Source organism: Ictalurus furcatus, chromosome 25 (genome assembly GCF_023375685.1).
Source record: "Ictalurus furcatus strain D&B chromosome 25, Billie_1.0, whole genome shotgun sequence".
NCBI lineage: Eukaryota > Metazoa > Chordata > Actinopteri > Siluriformes > Ictaluridae > Ictalurus > Ictalurus furcatus.
The window spans coordinates 11,748,978-11,770,540 of NC_071279.1; the positions used below are offsets into that span (position 1 = coordinate 11,748,978).

General features: G+C 41.1%; 1 protein-coding gene and 1 pseudogene across 1 annotated transcript; both read right to left on the reverse strand.

The window, feature by feature from the left end:
- Positions 1-1,883: 1,883 nt before the first annotated feature.
- On the reverse strand, positions 1,884-6,856 carry LOC128601410 (cytochrome P450 2J2-like; annotated as a pseudogene).
- Positions 6,857-8,159: 1,303 nt separating this feature from the next.
- LOC128601408 (cytochrome P450 2J2-like) lies at positions 8,160-20,250 on the reverse strand. The gene is made up of 9 exons (XM_053614598.1): positions 19,834-20,250; positions 18,961-19,123; positions 16,381-16,530; positions 10,684-10,841; positions 10,299-10,475; positions 10,036-10,177; positions 9,692-9,879; positions 9,473-9,614; positions 8,160-9,356 (listed from the first exon to the last, which is right to left on the reverse strand). The coding sequence occupies exons 1-9, from the start codon at positions 20,014-20,016 to the stop codon at positions 9,181-9,183; spliced, it is 1,479 nt and encodes a 492-aa protein (XP_053470573.1). The 5' UTR covers positions 20,017-20,250; the 3' UTR covers positions 8,160-9,180.
- Positions 20,251-21,563: the final 1,313 nt, after the last annotated feature.

A 21,563-nucleotide genomic window follows, 5' to 3' on the forward strand; every position in this document is an offset into this window, starting at 1 on the left:
TGGAACATCCAGGGGGATCCACTGGGGAAAATGCATGGAATCAAATGCTGGTATAAAGATCTCGGCATGGCACTCTCCATGCTCTCGTGCTGCTTCCATGTTAAGGCAAAGTATTCTGTCACGTAATTGAGGCTGAGACAGAAGCAAATGCAGCTATGGCAGTTTAATAAAACAACAAGTCCAAAGGATCAGGCAGAAATCAATAAACATAAACAGTAATCAATAAGCAGGGTTGAGCCTGGCCAGTACCTGGATGGGAAAACTCCTGGGAAAAACTAAGGTTGCTGCTGGAAGTGTTATTAGTGAGGTCAGCAGGGGGTGCTCACCCTGTGGTCTTTGTGGGGCCTAATGCCCCAGTATAATGACAGGGACACTATCTGTAGAAACAGCACGGCCTTTCGGATGAGACGTTAACCCGAGGTCCTTACTCTCTGTGGTCATTAAAAATCCCAGGACACTTATGGTAAAAGAGTAGGTGTAAAACCCCGGTGTCCTGGCACAATTCTCCCACTGGCCCTTATCTATCATGGCCCCCTAATAATCACCATCTCTGAATTGGCTATATCACTCTCTCCTCTCCACTAATAGCTGGTATGTGGTGGGTTTTCTGGTGTACTATGGATGCCGTCACATCATCCAGGTGGATGCTACACACTAGTGGTGGTTGAGGAGATTCCCCTCATAATTCCCCTCCCAATTCCCCTTGTGATATTCTTTTTCTGTGTTTTTGCTCATTTTCATACAAAGGGGCCCCATAATATTGTAATATTAAAGGACTCTCTCTCTCTCTCTCTCTCTCTCTCTCTCTCTAGATAGATAGATAGATAGATAGATAGACAGATAAGCCAAAACATTAGGTCCCCCTTGTGTCACCAAGGCTCTGACAAGAGCTCTAAAGGTGTGCTGTGGTAAAAGTGGGCTGGAGAGGAAAGTTATGCTTTACCTTCTGGGTAATTTTTCTAATTCTAAGGCAGTCCCAACCTGTACAGAGTCACCTATGCCCACTATAACCTAAAATCATCGAGGCAGAGCAATCATATCAATTTCTTTACATAAAATGTGGCAAGTTCTACATAGCCACATGCTGACTTTAAAGACCATTAAATGTTACTGTTGGAAATCCTCTCCTTGTACAAAGGAGAGAGTCAGGAGAACTGGGATGCAGAAATGGTGTTCGTTATTCCTGTATACTCGCACAGATAGGCATGCACAGTCCAGATAGTATCTAACACACACCGTAAACCTCATGCTGCAAGGTCAATGACTAATCATTTCTTATTTTAAAAAAATGCACCTGGAGTCTTATCATGTTGCTAGGATTACAACAGATCTTCAACAGGCCAAGAATACACTCACTCACTCACTCACTCACACACTCACACACTCAATCACTCACTCACACACTCACTCACTCACACTCACTCACACTCACACACTCATTCACTCACACACTTACTCAGAGACACATTCTTAGGTATAAGATCCAAATTCCAGAGTGTATACATGCTCAGACATGGGTGACATAAATGCAGCTTTAAAAACTTTAGAAATATAATAAATTCCATATTTATTTCACATATCCTCTGAGCTTCCTGCTTATGAATTTCTTCATAAATGCTTGAATTTTATATTATTTAGTCAATGAAATAGGCTGGACCATTCTTTACCGCTCATAGATTATTCAAGTCGGCATTTGAAAAGCTGAACTTTAAAATAGTTGGAATAAAAGAGAAAACATTCACTGAGCATACACTCACTGAACCAGTGAAAGTTAAAACCAGATTGAAATACATCAAGCTTGTTATTCTTACTTAGAAAATACAAAGCTGTTAGGCAACAACTTTCTTCAGAAATCAGATAGAAATGGCAGGTGTGTTGGAGATTAGACGGTAATTGCAGTGGTCGGAGGGGTCAAGGAGTAGCTTGACAACAGCTCTCTTTAAAAAAAACAACTTTCCAAAACGCTTGAACCCAAGCTGAATGACAAATTTATTATGTTTACTCCATAAATACTGATAATAATTCCAAAATGAAGTTAGATTTAAAACTTTCTTCAAAGACATGCTGTATGTAAGTCACTTAGTAAAGTTCAATATGAAATACTTTCATGTCATGCATCTTTGTTGAACACTACCATGTTTTCAGTTATGCCTACAAATCTATCCTTCAACGTTGGGAGGCACACAACTTGTATGGCATGGGGACCTTAGTAAAGCCAAGCTGACTGTCCATACTGGGCTCTTCTCCAGGTGGACGGTGAAATGTAAACTTCTGCAGGAGGCAAGTGAAGAGAAGGAACAATTCCACACGAGCCAGGTACTCACCAGGACACATCCCCTTACCTACGATGCACAGCCATCTAAAGAGCAGGACTTTTTCAATTTCAACAGCTTAGCTTGGCAAATAACACTGCATATAAGATGCATTATGTAGACTTAGATAATGAATACATTTCGTTGTACCTGCAGAGAACGGAAGGAAAGCATCTCTCCTGTGGAAATGGCCCTCTGAATCGAGAAAGTGCTCTGGGTTGAAAGTGTCTGGTGTTTCCCACTCATTTTTATCATGCAGCACAGAAGAGAGGTTGGTAATTATTATGGTTCCCTATGAACAAAAGCAAAATTGTCTAAAATAATTATAAAATTGAATACTGGGGGTTATTAATTGAAGAAGAAATAATCAGTATAACATATAGTATAGTTTAGTATCTGTTTAATAAACTTTAAGTAATCATTTCCTCTATATTTTAGAGAAAATGGTAAATGGTCTGCACTTATATAGCACTTTTTTTAACCTTAGTGGTTCCAAAGCGCACACTGTGGCTTAGTGGTTAGCACGTTTGCCTCACACCTCCAGGGTTTGATTCCCACCGTGGCCCTGTGTGTGCGGAGTTTGCATGTTCTCCCCGTGCTGCGGGGGTTTCCTCCGGGTACTCCGGTTTCCTCCCCCAGTCCAAAGACATGCATGGTAGGTTGATTGGTGTGTCTAAAGTGTCCATAGTGTATGAATGGGTGTGTGAATGTGTATATAAGATGCATTGTGCCCTGCAATGGATTGGCACCCTGTCCAGGGTATATCCCGCCTTGTGCCTGATGCTCCCTGGGATAGGTTCCAGGTTTCCCGTGACCCTGAAAAGGATAAAGCGGTATAGAGGATGGATGGATGGATGGATGGTTCCCAAGCGCTTTACACTGGTTCTCATTTGCCCATTCACTCACACACGCTCACACACCAATGGTAGAAGAGCTGCGATGCAAGGTGCTAACTTGCTATCGGGAGCAACTTGGGGTTATGTGGGCCAGGAATTGAACCGCCAACCCTATGATTAGTGGACAACCAGCTCTACCACCTTTCAGTAAAATCTTTCAGTATGCCATGTGTTGGACTGGCATTCCATTTTCAGTGAACTCTCCTGCCTTGTGCCCAGTGTTCCTGCGATAGGCTTTGGATCAACCACAACCCTGATCAGGATAAAGCGGTTACTAAAGATAAATGAATAACTCTTTAAGTTTGACTACGAAAATGCATTCCCCCTTACCTTTGGTACTGAATATCCCCCAGTGTCTTTTGTGGCCACCTTGGCCATATTCAGTGGGATAATATCACCTTTCCTCTGCACTTCATGAAGGACAGCATTGGTGTAGGGCATGTTGGCTTTGTCTGCCATAGTGGGGAAACATGTCTGTCCAATCACACATCCAATCTTTTCCTGGACTTTCTCTAATTGGAAGGAAAGGCAATTTTATGGTTGATTTAATAAGTTTAATATACACTATATTGCACTATAAATTTGTGGACACCTGACCAACACACCCATATGTGCGCCTTAGGATTTAAGGAGCCCAAACCTATTTCAGGTTATTATAACAGCAAAAGGGAGAATAATCTGGAATGGGATGTTCAAAAAGCACATATGGGTGTGATGGTCAGGTGTCCGTAAACTTTTGTTTACCAATACTAACCCTGTATCTGTGGATATTTTATCATGTAAAGCAGAGCCCAGCGTAGGGTGTTAGTTGTTGTCTCGGTTCCTCCCTCAAACAGGTCTACCATACACCATTCCAAGTTGTCTGTGTTAAACTGGCCCTACTTGTCATTTCTCCTCTGAAAATTGTTTCAGGAAATGCAAATTAAACAGAACATCTAGAGCAAAATGAATGAACAATCATATATGGCCAAGAGTATGTGGACACCTGATCATCACACCCATATGTGGCCATTCTAAATCCATGGGCATTAACATGGAGTTGGTCCCCCTTTACTGTTATAATATCCTCCACTTTTCTGGGAAGGCTTTCCACCAGATTTTGGAGCGTGGCTGTGGGGATTTGTGATCATTCAGCCACAAGAGCATTAGTGAGGACAGGCACTGATGTTGGGTGAGGAGGTCTGGGGTGCAGTCGATGTTCCAGTTCATCCCAAAGGTGTTCAGTCAGGGCGCTGTTCAAAACACTCAAATTCTTCCATGCCAACATTGCCAAACCAGGTTTTCATGGCGCTCATGTCTTCATTTGTGCACAGGGGTATTGCCATGCTGAAACAGCTTTGGGCCTCTTAGTTCCAGTGAAATTGTACTTCTATAGTATATAAAATCATCCTGTACAAATGTGTGCTTCCAACTTTGTGGCAACAGTTTGGAGAAGAAACATGTATGGGTGTGATGTTCAGGTGTCCACAAAAATTTTTCTTCTTCTAGCCTATATGTAATAAACCAATACATAATACTAAACTATATCTTATCATTAGCATCTTTCAATTATACATTTTGACTACCATCTCAATTTCTGTTAAGTAGGAGTGGATGTAATCTCGAGGCTCATTCGGGTCCTAGTCCTGTTTCTGTTTCTCAGTCTTCTCTCCCAAAAAGGCTGCCAGTCTGTGATAGTTTGCTATTATAGTGTGATGAGGTCCTGGTAAGATTTTCATTATGCTTGGATATGCATCATACAACTGAAAGCAGTAAAGCACAGAATGTTGCTTTATAATAATTATATATAACAATACACAAAATATTCTCAAATTGAGTTGTTTATTGCTAATAAATGTTGGAGGTTGTACAGCGTATTTTGATTTAAAGAGTATTTTTCTCATTAATTAGCCCTAATTTGAGCTGATGCACTTCATTTTTGTTCGTTAGAGTGACAACCTGAATCCTTTACCTCATTCCACACAGAGCCAGTGAGATACACCGACTCTGCGCTCATGCGTAGAAGTTTCTGAAACTGAATGTCATCATACTCGTAGCGATGCCCAAATACCAGGGTGCCAATCACATTGGCTACTGCATTATTAATTTTGATGAGAGGGTCAAATGGACAGCCTGCAGTTGAACAAAAAAAATTATACAATCTGAATATCTCATTTGGAGTTACTGACATTGGACATACAGTACCTTGTTGAACTCTTATTTTAAAATGGGTACACTGCTGTACCTGATACGCCCACAACAGCACAACACTCATTAACATGACACTTCCATGCCATTGCCATGCCATTCCATACTGTGCTCGGAAGGAATAATATCTGATCCCTTTTGGGGGCATAGCAACATATACCGTCTATAATTTTATACTAACAAAATGGCCTACATGGTAGGTGCACCTGATTGTATAAGTACAATGAGTGATGACTTATGTGATGGATATAATCATTTTCAACTTTTTTTTATTTATTTGATAAATCTGGTCCCCAATGAAATGCTATTGAATGTCTTCTCTGTGTATTAATGAACCAGAAGTTTGCACAGGGTTCGAATGTAAATTCAAGTTTATTAAAAATGAAAATCAAAGCAAGCAATCCAAAGCATGTAGCCCACTCATAGTGAAGAGCAGGTACTTGGACAAACTCAAACTTTGTACCGTAAGACAAGCAGAATGTCAAACCAAACAAAAGGCTTGGACTCATGACTGACAGAGCACAATAGCAAGACTTCATTATTTGAGGGATTAGTGTGATTGGTAACAGGTGTGTATGATTAGTAATCATGGGATGGACTTGGGGAAACGGCGCTCTTGTTATTAATTAACGCAGGTTGTGATGGGATTTATTAAGGATCATGGTAAACTGAGATTGTGTTTGCATGTGAGGCTGGCAGTAATATGGCAGCTCCCAACAGTTCATATCCAACTCTTTTGATAGTCAAGAAATGATTCATTCATTCGTCCATTATAAATGAATTAATTTATTTATCTTCAGTAACTGCTTTTTCCTGGTCAGTGTTGGCCTATGCTTGAAACACTGGACACAAGGCTCTGGACACTCATTTACACCTAGGCCTAATTTACAATAGCCAGTCCACCAACAGGCATATTTTTGGGATGTGGGAGGAAACTGGAGAACCCAGTGAAAACCCATGCAGATGCAGGAAGAACATGCAAAACAACAGACAGACAGTAACCCAAGCTCAGGCTTGAATCAGAGCCTGAATCAGAGATCTGTGCTGTAGTACACCTGAAATTTCCTTAATAATACTCTTCTTTCTCCACTACTACAGAACTCACCCTGTTCCTCTTTGAATGCTTCACACAGGAAGTAGCATTCCTGCTGGATTTTGTGTTGTAGAGTCTCTCTTTTCTCTCCGAAGTTCTTGAAGTAACTAATAGCAAATTGTTGGTGCTTCTTCCATGAGTAGCCATTGGTAAATGATAGTCCTTTTCCACCCATGTTCCATTATACAGAAGAACAATAAGTTATATGAATCAGAAAAAAGAAGGTTAAAGTAAAAGAGAATTTTTTTTTTTGTAAACATGTACATCCAACCTCAAGGTGCAGGCGGAGCCATATTTTACTTTCATTAATGCTATTTAGTAATCTAAATGATAACACAATGCACACTGTACACACTGGAGGATGTACACTCACATTCAATGGAAAGTGCTAAATACTTATTTGGTGTAGTCTTCTAAACATACTGAATATATGATAAAAAAAATATTGTATCCACACATGTTCAGATGTTCAGACTTACCTCTGCCTTTGTAAATTTCATCAAATAAAGGTGGAACACAACAAGCAAAGCTTTCTCCTTGAATGACAAAAGCTTCTTTCACCATCTTATATCCAGAAACATACACAATTTTGCTAGAACCTCTCCTGAGACTGAAAACCTTCCCATACTTTTCTGCTAACTGGGGGGAAAAAAGAAATTTTAACATACAATCAATGTGTATTGAAATCACTGTCATTTTTTCATACTTACTTAGCATTTGAAAATGAGCATTTTAGTCACAAAGTGTTACCACCTAAAGTTTATGTTTAACCATAGACTTAACCTTTCAAACAAATACTATTCTGTAAGAACTGATTCATCACTAATTTAGCATAGTGTACCAACTTAAAGATATCAAATGCATCTGGTTTAGTAATATAGATCACACTATAAATATTTAATAGTTCATTTGTTTAATACTGAGTTACAGCACAATTAGTTATCACTTTGTTTCTATAGTCATTATTAGACTTTAAAAAAAGGGGAAAAAAAACTCTCGCCTTATTCATCGTTTTATAGTCACCCCTGTAAATACATTTCCCAGGAAAGGAAAAGGCAGAGGTCCAGGAGGAAAGTTAGGTGAATTTTTGTTCCAAATAATATGAATAAAAAACAAGAGAACTGCAGTGAAAATCAGCCACTCTTTAAAAGTGAACAGCTCGTAGAAGGAATAAAAAATCATCTTGGCCCGAGGACAGATTATTTGGAGCAATGCTTTGGATAGTCCTCTAGTGTACCTCAAGCTAACATGTCTACAGCTGTGCACACGGTTCAGGAGTTCATGGTTACATAATCAGCCTCTTGTGGTCTCCAAGTAAAACAGAGGCCAAAATTAACTATTTACGTTCTGCTCCATGGGAAGCACACTCCAGTGCTGTTTTCCCCACTGAAGTCCACCCTCCTTTTTACATACAGTACAATGATTTTGAAAAGCCACAATAATTTAATAAAAAAAATTTGTTCACCATACACAGAACATCATAATAAAAAGTGGTCACATTATGTGACTTGTGGGATTTGAACAGCTGCAAATAGTGCTACAGAAAGACACAAGGCTTGTGTTATGTAACATGGTCTTTCATGAGTTACTAGTGGAAAATTTTTTCATGATTCCAAATGTGATAAGTTCACCAGAGCTGATGCTTAGACATGTATGACATTAAACAGGAGATACTTTGAACGTGTTTATTTTAATGAATATCTTAGACAGTTATGGTAAAGAAAACTATATGTAACATAATGTTTGTAATGGTTTTATATTGGGATGGCATGGTGGCTTAGTGATTAGCATGTTTGCCTTGCACCTCCAGGGTTGGGGTTCCTCCACCCTGTGTGTGTGCAGAGTCTGCATGTTCTCGTTATGCTGCAGGGGTTTCCGACAGGTACTCCAGTTTCGTACTCCAGTTCAACATGCCTTGTAGGTTGAGTGGCATTTCCAAATTGTCTGTAGTGTGTGAAAGTAGTTTGTAGATCGATCGATCGAATATGGGTTCCCTTTTGAGTCTGGTTCCTCTCAAGGTTTCTTCCTCATATCATCTCAGGGAGTTTTTCCTTGCTCATTAGGGATATATTCATACATTTAAATTGTATATTCTGAATTTATATATTACTGTAAAGCTGCTTTATGACAATATCCATTGTTAAAAGCACTATACAAATAAAATAGGACTGAATTACAGTATCTCAGAAAAGTAAGTACACCCCTCACATTTTTGTAAATATTTGATTATATCTTTTAATGTGACAACACTGAAAAAAATGGCACTTTGCTACAATGTGGGGGGACAGCAAATTTACACTGTTACACAAGCTATACACTCACTACTTTACATTGTAGCAAAGTGTCATTTTTTCCCAGTGTTGTCACATTAAAAGATATAATCAAATATTTATAAAAATGTGAGGGGTGTACTTACTTTTCTGAGATACTATATATGCCAAAAGCAAAGGTGTTTGAAGAAATATTTCCCCTAACAGTAAAGGGAGAATTATAGTGTGGTTAAAACTGAATCATGTCAAACAATATATTGTGCATTATAGCTATTCTGTACTATAAACCAAAATAAGTCTTAATGCTTGTAATTTCTAATTAAAATAGAACATAGCTGTTGGATCACCCCTGGATCACAGGGGTCAAAATAAAGTTTCTTACAACAAATAGCTTAAAAGCATATATATTTGTGTATGGGCTCTTAGCGTGGGGTGACACACATGCAGTAAGGTCTGGGTGCATATGTGAAGCCCAGCTGGCCTTCCAAGCTGAGCTCGTCTCCAGGACCAGGGGAGAATGTAAAGCACTGCAACAGAGAGGTGAAAAACAGGAAGAGCTCCATACGAGCCAGCTGCTCCCCCACACATGATCTCTTACCTGCATAAAGCATAAATAAGACATCTTGTTCTAAGTATTACATTAACTGTTATTTTTTGTTTGTATTGTTCATTTGTCAGACATCTACAGTATATAGCATTGAATATTTGCTGTACCTGCTGAAAAGGGAAGGAAAGCATCCTTCTTCAGGAACTTGCCTTGATCATCCAGAAAGTGTCTTGGGTTAAACGTGCCTGGTGTTTCCCACTCGTTCTTGTCATTAAGCACAGACGATAGGTTTGTAGTCACAGTTGTGCCCTAATGATAGAAATATAATGTTTTACACTGTATTTGTGTATACATAATTATTATTTATTTGGTGATTAAGGTCAAACCTTTGGTATGAAGAATCCACCCAGTACAGTATCTTTAGAAGCCATCTTGGATAAACCCAGAGGCACAATGTTGCCCATCCTTTGAATCTCATGAATAACAGCCTCAGTATAGGGCATGTTGGGTTTGTTGGCCATGCTTGTCTGGCGTGACTGTCCAATAACTTTGTCTATCTCTGCCTGTACCTTTTCTGGAAAAATAAGACAATCATCATACTTTGAAAAATAATTGTGAAGCAAATTAAATCTAGGACTGTATAGTTTTCAGACTCAACAGACTCCTTCTCCATGTTCCTCAGTAAGTACTGACTTATGATGTTTATGAAATGGTGTATGCATGTGCTCACTCTGTATCTCAGGATACTTCATCATGAAGAGAAGACCCCAGCGTATTGTAGTGGCTGTGCTTTCTGTCCCTGCTTCAAGCATATCCAGCATTGCAATCAATAACGTCTCGACATTAAATCCAGCTTCAGGATCACTCTTTTTCTAAATTATTTAAAAAGAGAAGTGTTAAACGTTGTCCATGACTGGTTCCTTGCCATTTATTTTTTTGCGAATCAGGCCCACATCCTGTTCCAGAGAAAATGTGCTAACATTTTAAACAAACCTTTTCCATTTCTAGAAGGAAACTGTCGATGTAATCCCGAGGATTTGAGGGATCCCAGTCCTCCTTGTGTCTTCTTAGTTCTTCTTTTAAGAACTCTATTATTTTTGCGTAGTTGGCAAACATCTTCTGATGCGGACCAGGAAGGTATTCAAAGAGGCGAGGGAAGGCATTATACAGCTACAAGATTCCACAGAGGACACAAAAATTAGACAATGGTGAATCTATTTGTGAATACATCACATAATGTAGCATCACATAATAAGCTAGTCGCAAATTAGAGTTGCATATGTGATATTTAATGTAATATAATCTAGGAAATCATCAAAGTTTTATTTGAATAAAAATTGTTTGAATTGCTCTAAGAGCAGAATTTCTGCCTACTGACCTGAGCTCGGTCAGAACCTGCCAAAACAATGGCTTCAGCATCCAAACGCAAGATATTCAGGAAATTCTCATCGTGGTATTCAAAGCGATGACCAAAAACTAGTGCAGAGATGATGTTTGCGACTGCATTGTTGATGAAAAACTGGGGATTAAAAGGACCTAAATGGGCACAAAAATATGATTTGTACCTTATATACAGTTGCAATCAATAGCTGCGTTTACATGGACAACAATAATCCACTCTTAATCCAATTAAGACCATACTCTAATTAAGAAACTACCATGTAAACAGCAGTTTTTACTTACCTTAATCTAATTAAGGTCATAATCGAAGTAAGCAATAATCTAATTAAGACAGGTGGAGTACTCCTGTTTTAGTCGCATTATGGATGTGTAGTAGTGACATGTAAACACCTTAATCACATTATGAACGTCGTGTGGGAGTTTTCACTGCATTTTGCGACAGGACACGATCACACACGGCAGTTTTACGTTTTACCGCGAACAAGAGAGTTTGGCTGTGTCCCAAATCGCATACTTTCCTACTATAGGCCTGTAGTGGGGAAAATACATGTATCTCGGCTACTATATAGATGGTAACTACGCGATTTGGGACACACCCACCACTTCAAGCAGTTGTCTATTAGCACGTATAGCATGACAAATAATTAACTGCACTTAAAGTGTTCGTAAAAAAAAAAAAATAAAAACACCCAAAACTGTATACGGGACCATAACGAAGACGAACTGTATGTTGATACGTGAAATTCTGGAGGGACGTCGGACGGCGTAGCGCGTTGACGTAATGACGTGGGCTGTTAATCTAATTATGTTCTAAAACATGTAAAACGGGAACATGACAGGAGTATTCTAAAAGTGACTCATGTAAACACCTTAATCACATTATTATCTTACTCAGATTAAGGTCAATAATTAGATTACTGCTGTAAGTGTAAACGTAGTCATTGTTATTCAACCCCCATTGTAAATCAGGTTTAATGTCAAAATTTACAGACTTTCAGTGGTTTGCAATGAACAAATCAAACAAAAGCAACTGAAATAGTTCAACACAAGGAATGCTTCAAGTGCTTTCCTCAAATTCAACTGAAAATGCAACTTATAATGACTTCTCCAGTTTCAAAATTATTCAACCCCTTGAATAGAATCCCTCACAACACCACAAATATGCAAAACAGGTGTTGTCTCAAACACACCTGATGCAACTAATCAAGGGCTTCATTAGTTGCATCAGGTGTGCTTGAACTGGAACACATGAAATCCCTGAACTGGCTAGTGGCAGCAAATTTATGAAGTACCTGGATGGGGCAGAAAAAGGAAGCTATCAATGGCTGCAACCAGATTTCTGAGAAGGGAGGTTGTGAAAAACCCTCGAGGGACTACAAAAGACCTGCAGCAAGACTTGGTGGCAACAGGCACTGAGGTTTCAGTGAGCACAGTAAGGCACGTACTAAATGCAGAAGGTTTCCATGCCAGAACTCCAAGACGTACATCACTACTGACCCAAAAGCACAAGAAAATTTGTCTCGAAATCATATAAATAAGCCACAGAACTTTTTAATAAACCAGGAACTTTTTGGCACGATGGCTCAGCAGCATGTCTGAAGGAAGAAGCATGAAGAAAGAACACTCTGTCCACAGTCAATCATGTTGGTGGCTTGGTGATGCTCTGGGGCTGCTTTGCGTCCTCTGGCACTGGAAAATTGCAGCGTGTGGAAGGCAAGATGGATTCATTGAAGTATCAGGAAATCCTAGGAGAAAACATCATACCGTCTGTGAGGAAGCTGAAGCTTGGGTGCCATTGGACCTTCCAACAGGACAATGATCCCAAGCATACCTCAAATTCCACAAAGACTTGGTTGCAGAAGAATTCCTGGAAGATTCTACAGGGCCATCATAGTCACCTGCATTGAACCCCACAGAAAATCTCTGGTGGGATTTGAAGAAGGCGGTTGCAGCACACAAACCCAAGAATATTACTGAACTGGAGGTCATTCCTCATGAGGAATGGGCCAAGATTCCTCGAGAATGCTGTCAGAAGCTATGCATCTCCTTTTGTCCAGGGTGATGTGCCAGATATGCTTGTTGCTCTTGCTTGGTTGTCCACTGTAGCCAAGCAGGGTTGAGCCTGGCCAGTACCTGGATGGTAGACCTCCTGTGGAAAACTAAGGTTGCTACACACTGGTGGTGTTTGAGGAGATGTCCCCCTCATACAATGTAAAGCACTTTGAGTGTCTAGAAAAGTGCTATATAAATCTAAGGAGGAAAGGACATAATTTACAGCAGATCATAACAGCAAAAGGGTGCTCTACTAAGTACTAAAGTTGCTTACCATGTAGGGGTTGAATAATTTTGAGATTGGGTGAAGTCATTATACATTGAATTTTCAGTTGAATTTGGGGAAACCACTTGAAAAATTCGTGAACTATTGAACCATTTTGTTATATCACAGCAAACCAGTGACTACATTTCCCATCCTGCACTACAGCCTACAAACATGGCCGCCATGGACTGCATTTCCCAGAACACTCACATTCATTCTCATCACGTGCACCTGTATCAAATTCACAGCACTCACAACCACAGTATAAAGAGACTGTTTGAACACAACGACTTTGCAAAGTATTGAGTATTATCACCATATCAAGCGTTTGTACCCTGTTCCTCATTTCGCTTCATGTTCATTGATCTTGTTTCTCATTCTTGTTTCTTGCCTTGCCTAGTTTATGCCTGTTTGCAGATCGCCTGACCCATTGCCTGTTGCTTGACCACGTTATTGTCTCATGATTTGGATTTGTCTGCCTGCCTCTCTTTATTAAAAGCTCTTAGCTGCACTTGCATCCGTACTAACATTCATTACGTGGATTTCGTGACAGAATATTTCACCTCACCATGGATGCAGCAGGAAGATGGAGAGGACGCCATGCTAGGGAAACCAAGCAAACCGTCCCAGCTTTGGATTCGATCCAGTTGCCCCAGTGGACTGTCATAGATCTCCCAGATCCGTATGATGGGTTTTTTGGCTACCCTGAATATTTTCTTGTTGACTGCCAGTTCTATTTTGCAAGCCTAGCAGACCCCATGCCCAACGAGAAGCAATGGATAAGGTTCATGTTGTCCCGGTTTTTTGGCCCAGCCCCCCAGTGGGCGCAGCGTCTAGTGGCCATGGGATCCAGGGGACTTGAGAATGTAACTCAGTTTGTGGGACTATTCCTTACGGTGTTTGGGAGTCCAGAATCCAAGGCAGTCCTGGAACATCATTTGGAGGGGGTCAGCCTCACAGATAAACCTGCCCTGCCATTCACCACCTATTATGAGAAGGCAAACAGGGTGACCTCCTCCTCAAGGCTCCAACCTGAGACCCGAGCAGTGGTCTCACCTGCAGAGCTCCAGCACGAGACCCACGGAGTAGTTTCAGCTCCAGAGCCTCAATAGGAGGTCAACATGGCGACCTCCTGCCCAGAGCTCCAGCAGGAGATACACGAGGCTGTCTCATCCCCAGAGCTTCAGCATGAGACCCATGAGGCAGTCTCATCCCCAGAGCTCCAGCATGAGACCCACGACGCAGTCTCATCCCCAAAGCTCCAGCAGGAGACTCACGTGGCGGTTCCTGTCCAAGGTCGAAGAGACGACCTCTCAAAACAAGTTCCCGTCTGAGGTCGAAGAGACAGCCTCCAAAACTAAGTTCATGTCCGAGGTCGAAGAGACGGCCTCTCAAGCCAAGTTCATGTCCGAGGTTGAAGAGACGGCCTCCCAAGACACCTTCCGGTCTGAGGTCGAAGAGACTGCCTCCCAAGACACGTTTCGGTCTGAGGTCGAAGAGACGGCCTCCCAAGACACGTTTCTGTCTGAGGTCGAAGAGACGGCCTCCCAAGACACGTTCCTGTCTGAGGTCGACGAGGCGACCTCCCACGCCAAATTCCAGTCTGAGCTCGATAAGGTGACCTCCCACACCAAGTTCCAGTCCAAGGTCGCTGACACGACCAACCAAGTTCTCCTCATGCCTGAGACCAACGTCATGACCAACCAGGTTCTGCTCACGTCTGAGTCTGTTGACACGACGAACCAAGTTTTCCTCATGCCTGAAACCAAAATCCCGACCAACCAGGTTCTGCTCACGCCTGAAGCCGACGTCACGCCCAAGTTATGCTCAAGCCCGAGTTTGTTGACATGACCAACCAAGTTCTCCTCATGCCTGAAGCCGACGTCATGTCCAACCAGGTTCTGCTCACGCCTGAAGCCGACGTCACGACCAACCAGGTTCTGCTCACGCCTGAAGCCGACGTCACGACCAACCAGGTTCTGCTCATGCCTGAAGCTGACGTCACGACCAACCAGGTTCTGTTCACGCCTGAAGCAGACTTCACTACAAATCACGATCTGCTCACGCCCGAGTCTGCTGACACGGACAACCAAGCTCTGCCCACGCCCGAGTCTGCTGACACGAACAACCAGGTTCTGCTCACGCCTGAGTCTGCTGACACGGACATGCAAGTTCTGCTCACGCTTGAGTCTGCTGACACGAACAACCAAGTTCTGCTCACGCCCGAGTCTGCGGACACGAACAACCGAGTTCTGCTCATGACCAAGTCTGTTGACACAGCCAACCAAGTTCAGCCTGCAGAGTCGGTGAAGAATGACACTCCGCTTCCCTGCTCTGCTGAGGATGTTGCTCCGCCTCCATGCTCCACTGTGGATGTCGCTCCGCTGAGAACGTCGCTCTGTCGCTGTGCTCCACTGAGGACATTGCTCCACACCAAGTCAAGCCCCCATCTAAAGCTGATGACAGAACTTCCCAAGCCTGGGTCTCGCCTACTGACCCTAGCGAAGCAGCCTTAGCCCCATGTCTGCTCTTCGGCTCCTTGAGGCACCTGCTACTTGTTGGACAATGCCTGCATTGGAACTTGAGGGGCTGTGTGAACATTTTGCAGAGAGGGCCAGGGCCACCGAGGGAGTGAGTGTATTTTGCCGCTTCGGGAGAAGCACCCTTGGGGGGGGGGGGGTGACTATATTTCCCATACTGCATTGCCTGTTTTTTTACCACGCTATTGTCTCATGATTTGGATTTGGCTGCCTGCTTCTCTTTATTAAAAGCTCTTATTTGAAGAGACTATTTGAACACAATGACTTTGCAAATTATTGAGTATTATCACAGTACCAAGCGTTTATACCATGTTCCTCATTTTTCTTCGTGTTCATTGATCTTATTTCTTGTTTTTCGTTCTCGTTTCTTGCTTTGCCTAGTTTATGCCTGTCTGCAGATAGCCTGACTCATTGCCTGTTTTTTAACCTGCTATTGTCTCATGATTTGGATTTGTCTGTCTGACTCTCTTTATTAAGAGCTCTTATCTGCACTTGCATCCGTCCTAACCTTCATTAAGTGGACTTCGTGACACATTTCAATTGCTTTTGTTTGATTCGTTCATTGCAAACAGCTGAAAGTCTATACATTTTGAGAATAAACCTGATTTGCAATGGAGGTTTAATAATTTTGATTGCATCTGTACATAGTTTGGCTGGGAATGTCTATTGAAAATCTGTTATAAACATCATATATTATTTGTAACAAATAGCCCTGAACTGAGATACTGTATATTTCTTAGTTAATGGGGAAACCTGCTTTAGCTAAGAAACCTCTCCAAGAATCTCCTGAATAATAAGTTTCAGAGTGGCCACTTACCCTGTTCTGCTTTGAAAGCATCACACAGAATTATGCTCTCCTGCTGGATACTCAGCTCTAGGGTCTTCCTCCCTTCACCAAAGTGGCGTAGGTGTGTGATGACAAACTTCCTCTGGTTTTTCCACAGGTACCCATTACTGAGAGCAACACCTTCAGAGCATGGCACAGCAAGTCTCAGTGTATCCAATTAGATTATATTTATAGGTGATGTAATGAAAAAAGATTACATGTAATGCATGTAAAATATTTCAGTAACAATCATGAATATTAGAAACACTTGATGAGGTCACAGTCAGTACACTCAAAAAAAAAACAAAAAAAAACACTGGGTTATTTTGGAGTTTAAGGGAAGAAATGAACACAGAACTTGCACAAAAAATATTCCAGTTTATACCGCAGCATGGCTGAATGCTCGAATCTGATTGGTCAGAAGGTGTGCATTCTTTTTGTATAACAGCGCGGCTCAGAAAGTAGTTCTGGCTGTTACATGAACAATAGGTTTATATTAATGTGTTCATTAGTAACAGCTCATATACAGGCACTTGTATGGCAGATGCTCCACATAATTTAAGAATAATAATAACAAAAATGTGTCAGTGTTTCTCAAAGTAAAATGTGTAATCGTTGAGGTGGTAATGTATTTTTTTTTATAGGAGACATTTATTTAACATTTATGGAAGGAGTCTCATTGTCAATACCTTGCAACTGCCATGTGACAGTTAATTTACAGGGACTTGTAAGACAGACATTTATGTAATAAACTGATTTTAAAATATATGCACTGTTATTTACCATAAAATGGGTGAACCTTTCTGTAAGGAGACATTTCTGGAAGGAATCTCCAGTGCCAGTTTTCTGCTACAGTAAATTTTCAGGACAGACTTTTTTATTTTATTTTTATTTTTGCACTTTGCGGTTTCTCGTTAACATGACAAGCTGCATGCCATGAGAGAAAAAGTTCATGAGAAAAGGTTATCGTTACGCCCTCGCCGGCAGATGGCACTGCGGCGTGGCTGTAGGGAGCACATGTGCACGAGACGGAACTGTTGCATATGGACACGTGCCTTTGTTTTGGTTTTGGTTTTGGGTCTCCTCCTGTTTAAGCATTGGTTGCTGTTCGAGGGTGTGTCGTGATTTGCCCCAGCTGTCTGTGTTCTAGTTTGATTGTGTTTGCTATTTAAAGCCCTCGTGTTACGTTGTACTTCGCGCAGTATTATTTGAACCACTGAATGTAATGGTGAATGCGTTACGCGTGCTAAGCGGTCTTATTTTCATGTCCTGCTCTCGTTCCATGCCTCGACTTTAGTTCTATGTTTAACCTCATTGATCTTGTCCAGTGTTGACCATGTTTCCTGTGTTTGACTGCTGCTTGGAAATAAGGACGTTGATCTGCGCTTGCTTCTGCCTCCCCTCCTGTTTCGTTACAGTTATAATTAATTAACATCTGATATATAATGTAAATGGCAACAGGAGATAAATCCTATTAGGTTAGCTAATATTTAGCTGACTAGCATTAGCAGTGAACATTGTGAATATGCGTCCTAAAAACACTGCCATGAGTTATTAGAATATAATGTTATAAAGGGGGCTTAATTATGTTAAGCATCTTTGTGAATACAGTTGATTCCACTCTTAATTCTTCTTTTCATTTTTGTTTCACATGCAGAAGCTGCTATGAAAGTTTTTGAAATATGTCTGAATGCATATGCTAACACACAGAGGAGCTTACAATGTCAGTAGAAGAGGTTACACTGGGCAAACACACCTAATTATGGTTATTAGTGTTAGCTTTATTATGCTTGTAAAAGATCACGTCAAAGATATCAGTGATACATATAAAATTGTCATTCCACAGATAATAAAGGGGAACTTGGGCTGTTATATTTCCACTTCTTGTATTTTCAGCGTAAACGTAGCACTATAAATGTTTTACAAATATGTTTATTACATAACTGATTGTACAAATTCTAAAGCTGGTTAACTTCCATGTTAATAAAATGATGACTAATATTTTAATGTTTAATGTTTAAAGATATAAATATAGTTCAGACTGTTTAAATACATGATTGTTATTGATTGTGGTTTTTCCCCTCCTAATTTATAATAAAGGCTTCTTTTATCTGTGCTGAACATTACATCATATTTCTACAGGTATTCCTTTAAGCAAAATAATTCCCACATACAGTAAGAAAATAAGACATCATTAACTGGTAAATATGGCCCAAAATTCTGGTTATTTTTTTCAACACAGCACGTTTGGTTAATTGAACAATCAATTTTGCTAAACTAAATTAATCCAGTGTATGTTATAAACAATAGTTGCCCAGCTATGTGGTTAAAAGAACCCTAGACATTTTTGGAGTGTACATAGTGTGTACATGCTGTTAGGTCTTCAAAAATATTGTTTTTTGGGGGTGGGGAGTGATTTTCCTGATAATTTGGTATCAAAGACAATCATTTGTAATAATGGTGAAGAACAAAAACAATATTTATTAATTGAGTACAGTACATGCCCCACCCAATTATTATTATTATTATTATTATTATTATTATTATTATTATTATTATTATTATACTTACCAAGTCCGTTAAAGATTTTGTGAAAGAGAGGGACAACAGGTCGGTCTGCAAAGCTGTCCAGCTGAGTAATGAGAGCCTCCTTCACCATTTTATGTCCAGAAATAAACACAGTTTTCTCACTGCCCCAACGTAGGCTGAAAACTTCTCCATACTTCTCAGCAAGCTTAGTTTGAATACATACAAGTAATGGAGAAAAGAGATAAAGATAATGGTTGCACATTTTCTATATATCACAATATATTTTTATTACTTTGACACAAAAAATTTTTTGGTAACTTTGTGTAAGGTTTTTTGTGGAATTAAATTTGTGCCAAAAGTATTGAATGAAACTTTTCAAGAACTTAACAAAAATATACAACGAGAAAGAAGAAAAACACTCCTCAGAGAGTTCTTTGCCATGAGGTGCCATGTTGAACTTCCAGTGACCAGTATGAGGGAGTGTGAGAGCAATGACACCAACTTTAACACACCTGCTCCCTTGAGACCTTGTAACACTAACAAGTCACATGACACCAGGGAGGGAAAATGGCTAATTGGGCCCAATTTGGACATTTTCACGTAGGGGTGTACTCACTTTTGTTGCCAGCGGTTTAGATATTAATGGCTGTGTGTTGAGTTATTTTGAGGGGACAGCAAATTTACACTGTTACACGAGCTGTACACTCACTACTTTACATTGTAGCAAAGTGTCATTTCTTCAGGTGTTGTCACATGAAAAGATATAATCAAATATTTACAAAAATGTGAGGGGTGTACTCACTTTTGTGAGATACTGTTTATTATATATATATATATACACACACACACACACACACACACACACACACACACACACACACACAAAGAAATGCCCAAATGGTCTTTTTAGCCTACCTTGTCTATTGTTTTGAAGTCAAGCCCAGTGAAAATGTTTCCCACAAATGGTAGGGGCCATGGTCCTGGTGGAAAATTGGATGGATTTTTGTTCCTGATGGCATCAAGAAGTAGTAGGAAAATAAAAAATCCTAAAAGCCAGCTCTTCAAATCAAGATATTCTACTAAGTAGTGTAAGATCATTGCTGTGGGTTGTGAGGATTCTGATGGTATGTCTGCTCCAGTGTCTGAAGGTTTGTGTACTTTGACTGTTTTGTTTAAACGCTCAACCGGTATCTGGACTTGAGAAGAGATTATGTAACTACTCTGAATTCCTAGAAAAGTTTCCGTCTGTTTTTCCCCAACTTCCTGCACACACGCGCATGCACACGTGCACACGCGCACACGCGCATATTCCCAAAACTGACAGCTTATTGCAATGCATACAACATATAACCAGACTTTAGTTTCAATCTCTGATGTATTTATATCAGCAATTACACAAATGAAACTCACATTACAGGAATTCCTCTCTGGTCTCAGGCATTATAATGATCTGGTCAAAGGTCCCTGCTGAAATATAAAAAAAGTAAAAATACCAGGCCCATGAAGGTGGATTTTTACATATTAAATGTTTACAATTAGTTTCTTTACATATTAGACTATTCATGTGTGTTACATATACACGATATGGCCAAAAGTATGTGGACACCTGATCATCACACCCATAAAGTATGTACTTGGTGAATATCCCATTCCAAAACCATTGGCAATAATATGAAGTTCACCTCCACTCCTCTGGGAAGGTTTTGCTGTAGATGTTGGAGCATGGTTGTGGGGATTTGTGCCGAGCTCCAGCCAACAGTCAACATGGCAACCTCAACCCCAGACCTCTGGCAGGAACTCTGCAGGTGAGACCGCCTCTGGGGTCTCAGGCTGGAGCTCTGGAGCGGAGGTTGCTACATTGACCTCCGACTGAAGCTCTGCAGGGGAGACTACCTCATGGATCTCAGACTGGAGCTCTGGGGTTGAGGTTGCCACGTTGATAGCTGGCTGGAGCTCAGCAGATGAGACCCCCTTGTGGGTCCTAGGCTGGAGCTCCGGAGAGGAGATCGCCATGTTGACCTCCGACTGGAGCTCCGGAGAGGAGGTTGCCACGTTGACCTCCGACTGGAGCTCCGTGGACGAGGCCGCCATGTTGACCTCCTACTGGAGCTCCGTAGACGAGGCCGCCACATTGACCTCCGACTGGAGCTCAGCAGGTGAGACAGCCTCTTGGGTCTTGGGCTGGAGCTCTGGAAATGAGGTCACCCCACGTGGGAGGTCAACCTCCGGCTGGAGCTCAGCCGTTGAGACAATCTTGATGGTCTGCTCTTAATCTCTTGTGGAGCCGTATGTAGGTCCGCCAGCTGTCTTTGAAAAATTCTTGAGAGCAGAAATAAGAGCCATGTATCCCGAGTGTAATGCACACTGGACACTGTAGCTTGGCTTCTTTATGGCAGCCCTCAGCCTTGCACACCTGTGTCACCTCCACTGCTGCCCTGTCGACCTGGGGCTGAGCTGTGGAGACCTTCCTGTCAGCCAGCTCCCTCTTGTAATATGTGGTGAACATCTGAGAGGGTTCCTCAATCAGGCTGGGCCTTCCGAACATTTTCTCCAGGTCGAGATTGAACCCTGGATGTCCGAACACCTGAACTAAAAGTTTTCCCAACTAGGTAACTCTGCTAAGCTTGCCGTGCCTCCTAGTAATC